Consider the following 5558-nt stretch of genomic DNA (forward strand, 5'->3'; position numbering starts at 1 on the left):
TCCTATTAGGGATGGAATTTTGTTTCGTCCCTATCAGGGACGGATTTTATAAACAATATCCTAATTCTATCCAAATTTGGGACGGACGATATTCCGTCTCTATAGGGACGGAATTAGGGACAGATTATATAAATTTACAGTATTCCGTCCCCAAGTTCGTCCCAAATAGGGACGGAATATTTTTCCATCTCAAAATCCGTCCCTATTAGAAACAGAACTTATTTCTTTGCTAATTCCGTTCCAAATAGGGACAGATTGTTTTTTGTCTCTAATTCCGTTTCAATTAGAGATGGAATATTTTTCATCCCTAAAATCCGTCCCTAATTCATATTTTTTTAGTAGTGCCATACGACAATTGACAGCGTTGATTGTATGGTTTGTCAAAATATGTTTTAATAAATCCATTTTAAACTTTTGTTGATTCAAGTGATGATCTACAATATATATTGATTATGTGGTTTGTCCACCATCAAGCATCATATGCTCATAAGGATATATGTATAGCATGCTATCTTATACCCTATGCAATTGAGAGTTAATTTTCAAAAGTTTTAAATTTAACAAAATCATAAATTTCTCTTACAAAACAATGTGGCCTTGAGTTTCCTATTACACCGAGGGATATGTCGAAGTAGGACCATTCCTGTCAAGCCCAAAAATAAATTTTCAAAAATTATTTTTCTTTTCTAATAATAAATATTATTTAATTATTTGGGGAGAAACAAATATTTAAAATTTTATCAATAATTTAAACAATTAATTTAAGGTAACCATTTTTGCAATGAACGGTGTAGGGTGCTAACACATTCCAAACTCATAATCGACTCCTGAACTCGTTTCCAATTTTTCAAAGACCACCTTCTTAAGCAAAAAAAGATTTTTCCAATATTTTCTAAATAAACCTTGGTGACGACTCCATTATTATTATTTTTTGAATTTTTAATTTTTTGTCGTCATGTCGCGATCCGATTGTGACATTTTCACTATAAATTAAGGGTGTTCGCGGTCTGGATTGGATCGGTTTTGGAAGCAAAAATCATCTGATCCAATCCTTTCGGTTTGATCATATAATCATCTATTCGGTTTTGATTTTTTTTCAAATCTGATACGATCCAATCCAATTTTTTTCGGTTTGCATTGGATTGGTTTTCGGTTTTTTGAAAATCTTAAAATTTATTTCATGATTATTGTGCAAATAACATCTTTCGTATATATTGCCTTTGTAAATTTATTTTTTTTGAAATACAAAAGCATTAATAAACTATAATATAGTTTTTTTTTTTTTGCAATGAGATATGAAGTTCTACAAAGATAAAATTTTATTGATGAGATGTGACTAGATTTTTTCTTGGGTTTAGTTGATAGGTTAATGGGTTTTGGGTTTAGATTTTTTATGCTATAATTAGGGAAAGACCCAAGTAGGTAGAGAGGAATTAATATATTGGATCGGTTTGGATTGGATCGGTTTTCATTAACTCATCCAAAAACCGATCCAATCCAATTAAAATTTGCGGTTTTTAATCGGTTTTCGGTTTTTCTTTTTTTGATTTATTCGGTTATCAGTTTTTTGGTTCGGTCACCGCGGTTTGAATCGGTTTGGATTGGTTGATGAACACCCCTACTATAAATGCAGAAAATTCAACCCAAGTAAAACCATCTATCCATAAATACTTGAATTGTATTAAACATTGAACTGACTTAAACTTTGCCTTGCATGTAACTCCCAATCTCCTCAAACCGCTCAGACATCAAGCGTTCCAGATCAACTATCTCGCTGGTAGCTTGTCATGTCGGCAAGCCCACTCATCATCAATGATTCTATTCATCAACATCATTTACCTAATAGTTATTGGACTTATCACCATTTAAACTTTAATATTAAAAAAAGTGAGACAACATGTATATCATCACTTCATCATAGCAAGGAGCAATTGAAAGAAATCCAGTAGAACGTTATCGAACATGAATTGAATACTAAAACTAAATGAATTTACTCAGGACTTTATGAAGGTATGCATGCACCTTCTTCCCGAAGAAAGAAGCAATAATTAAGTGTGTTCATCAATCGATCCAAACCGCGGTGACCGAACCAAAAAACTGATAATCGAACAAACCGAAAATCGAAAAACCGAAAACCGAAAAAAAAAACCGTAATTTTTAATTGGATTGGATCGGTTTTTGGATTGTTTAATGAAAACCGATCCAATCCAAACCGATCCAATATATTAATTCCCCTCTACTTACTTTGGTCTTTCTTCAATCATAATCCAAAAATTTCTAAACCCAAGACCCATTAACCCATCAACTAAACCCAAGAAAAAACCTAGTCACATCTTATCAACAAAATTTCATCTGCGTAGAGCTTCATATCTCATTGTCCCCCCCCCAAAAAAACTATATTATCGTTTACTGATGCTTTTGTATTTCAATTTTTTTTTACAAAGCCAATATATATATAAAAGATGTTATTTGCATGAAACAAATTTTAGGATTTTCAAAAAATTGAAAACCGATCCAATCCAAACCGAAAAAAATTGGATCGGATCGGATTTGAAAAAAAGTTCAAACCGAATGGATGATTATATGGCCAAACCGAAGGGATTGGATCGGATGATTTTTGCTTCCAAAATCGATCCAATCCAGACCGCGAACACCCCTAACAATAATGGATTTTATTTGATATTTATGTTAACGTATATTTCGATGGTTTATGTTTGCATAGTTCATGAAAGCGATTTTTTTTAATTAAAAAAGTATGATATAAAGATATAGAAATAGAGACATTAAAAACGGATCATTCGATCGGCTACTTAGCGAGTAGCGACCCCCGCAACACGCAATTTCTTGAACTTTTGATTTCTCACCTGAAATAATCCATTACAACAAAAGACAGATATAAATCTTTTCCTCTACCAATATTTATTCGTGGCCATGCCCCCCCTTACGTATCTTAAGTTCAGTAATCTAACATCTGAAATAGTTTGCTTTTCTTCATAATTATGGAGTTGGGTCTCGAGAATATACCCTCCCTTGCAATCTTATCCTTCTTTCTCTTCTTGTTCATGGTGTTAAGCATAGTTTTGAGATCAAAAACCAAGCCTTCAAACTCCAAGTTGCCACCAGGACCCCCCAAACTGCCTCTTATAGGGAACATGCACCAGCTTGGTGCAATGCCTCATCACAGCCTAGCAAAATTAGCACAGAAATATGGGCCTCTTATGCATATGAAACTTGGTGGAATTTCCACCATAGTGGTGTCTTCCCCTCAAATGGCCAAAGAAGTAATGAAGACACATGATATAATCTTTGCAAATAGGCCTCTTATTGTTGCTGCTGATGTTATAACTTATGGTTCTAAGGGCATGAGCTTTTCCTCTTATGGAAGTTATTGGAGACAGATGAGAAAGATTTGCACGTTTGAGCTACTAACTCCAAAGCGTGTTGAGTCATTTCAATCAATTAGGAAAGAGGAGGCATCAAATCTTATTAAAGAGATTAGTTTGAATGAAGGGTCACCCATCAATCTCAGTAAAACGATCAATTCATTAAGCTGTGGCTTAGCATCACGAGTAGCCTTAGGAGGCAAATCTAAAGACCAAGAAGCATTCATTGCTGTTATGAGAGATGTCATGAAAGTAATTGCTGGTTTCTCTATAGCTGACTTGTATCCTTCTATTGAAGTGCTTCAATTTTTGACAGGAATAAGATCCAAAGCTGAGAAGCTCCATCAAGAAATAGATAGGATCTTTGAGAAAATTGTCAGAGATCACAGAGACATGAGTTCAGAAACAAAGGCAATGGATGAAAAAGTAGGTGTTGATCTAGTTGATGTCCTCCTAAAGCTTCAGAAGCAGAACAACCTTGAGCATCCTCTATCTGACAGCATTATCAAAGGAACCATTTTGGTTAGTACTTTGCTATTAGAAATCACATAATTTCCAAAAACAGTTCCAAATAGATATCATCAAAGATCATTTTCAACTTTTCCTTTGTTAAAGAAAGCAAGATTCATACTTTACTCGGATTTTAAATACCAACCGTCAAACAACCATCTATTGACTTGAAAATCTTCACTTTCAAAACTCTCACATGTATATTTAAATGAAGAATTTTTTGTAGAAAGGTTAAAGTAAAATCTGTTTTTGATTCTTTAATTTGAAAGAGTTTTTCCATGGAAATTACTTAATAGGAAAATGAATTGTTTATCAAGTTAGAGTTGTCATTAGTGTTTTTCCAGAGTACACAGTTGTGTTAAAAATCTGATAGGGAGAACTTTGTTGTTTTTGTGGTTCGGTCCGAGTCGACCGTATTAGTTGATTAATTGATAAATTAGCAAAGAAATCTCCAAATAAAATACTAATGCAGTAGCAGTGCTGCAAAAATTTTGTTGGCAATTCTGTTCATGTTAGCATTTCTTTCAGGATATGTTCGCTGGTGGAAGCGGTACTTCAGCTAAAACCATAGAATGGGCAATATCAGAACTTGTCAAAAACCCAAGGGTGATGGAAAGAACACAGGATGAAATAAGAATGGTCTTTAATGGTAAAGGGCATGTAGATGAAGCTAAACTCCATGAACTGAAATACTTAAAGTCAGTAATAAAAGAAGGGAAATCATGCTCTCATGTGACATGAGAGCAAAAAAATTTCCTACACAGATTCGTTTTCCGTGCCAATTAATTTTTCTTTTCTTTTATAATATAAAATGTGGGACCCACATTTAATTTCTCTCTACTTTTTTTATCTCATGCAATCCTACAACATGAGAAAATATGAACCCATAAAAGAAACCTTGCGTCTACATAAGCCTTTTCCTTTATTAATACCAAGGGAAAGCAGTGAGAGATGTGAAATTAATGGGTATGAGATACCAGCTAAGAGTAAAGTCATTGTTAATGCTTGGGAAATTGGGAGGGACCCAAACCACTGGATTGAAGCAGAGAAGTTTAATCCAGAAAGATTCCTTGATAGTTCAGTTGATTACAAAGGTTCAGATTTTCAATTTATCCCATTTGGTGCTGGAAGAAGGATGTGTCCTGGCATTACATTTGGCATTGCTAATGTTGAACTCTTACTAGCAAATTTGCTTTTCCACTTTGATTGGAAGATGCCTAATAGGGATAAGCCTGAAGAACTTGACATGACTGAATCATTTGGCTTGACTGTTAGAAGGAAACATGATTTGTATTTGGTTCCTAGTATGTATCACTCATCTGCTAATTAAAACCACTTGATTCCTTGTATGTAACACTCCATTGTGATATGGACAAGATACTAGAGAACATGGTAAGAAGTAATTTAAAGCTTCAAAACCATAGTGATCTTCAATATCCCTTATTCATAAGTTAAATTGCACGTGCTAAAAAGTAAAGCTAAAACAAGTTGTTTAATTTACAAAAGCTAACCCTACTTCTTCCCTACATGAAATACACTTCAATCATATGCATGGAAAAAAAAATGTGGAATAGAATTGACAACCAAACTATGAGAAGCAATGATTGCATTATATTCATATTTGAATTTGTAGAGATAACGAACATTTTTTTTCTTTTTTTTTAT

At 33.7% G+C, this 5558-nt stretch overlaps 1 protein-coding gene across 1 annotated transcript; it reads left to right on the forward strand.

The window, feature by feature from the left end:
* The first annotated feature begins 2999 nt into the window (after positions 1-2999).
* On the forward strand, positions 3000-5223 carry LOC133289802 (cytochrome P450 71D10-like). The gene is made up of 3 exons (XM_061487804.1): positions 3000-3905; positions 4422-4591; positions 4767-5223. The coding sequence occupies exons 1-3, from the start codon at positions 3000-3002 to the stop codon at positions 5221-5223; spliced, it is 1533 nt and encodes a 510-aa protein (XP_061343788.1).
* Positions 5224-5558: the final 335 nt, after the last annotated feature.

This window comes from Gastrolobium bilobum, unplaced genomic scaffold (assembly GCF_033153095.1).
Source record: "Gastrolobium bilobum isolate Gb01-03AN ecotype WA unplaced genomic scaffold, APGP_CSIRO_Gbil_v1 utg48976, whole genome shotgun sequence".
NCBI lineage: Eukaryota > Viridiplantae > Streptophyta > Magnoliopsida > Fabales > Fabaceae > Gastrolobium > Gastrolobium bilobum.

What these genes read in the sequence shown, in the direction of transcription:
- LOC133289802 (XM_061487804.1), top strand. Translation starts at nt 3,000, where the DNA reads ATGGAGTTGGGTCTCGAGAATATACCCTCCCTTGCAATCTTATCCTTC. An exon ending in TTATCAAAGGAACCATTTTG is followed by an intron (nt 3,906 to 4,421) that starts GTTAGTACTTTG and finishes CATTTCTTTCAG; the next exon opens with GATATGTTCGCTGGTGGAAG. An exon ending in CATGAACTGAAATACTTAAA is followed by an intron (nt 4,592 to 4,766) that starts GTCAGTAATAAA and finishes CTACAACATGAG; the next exon opens with AAAATATGAACCCATAAAAG.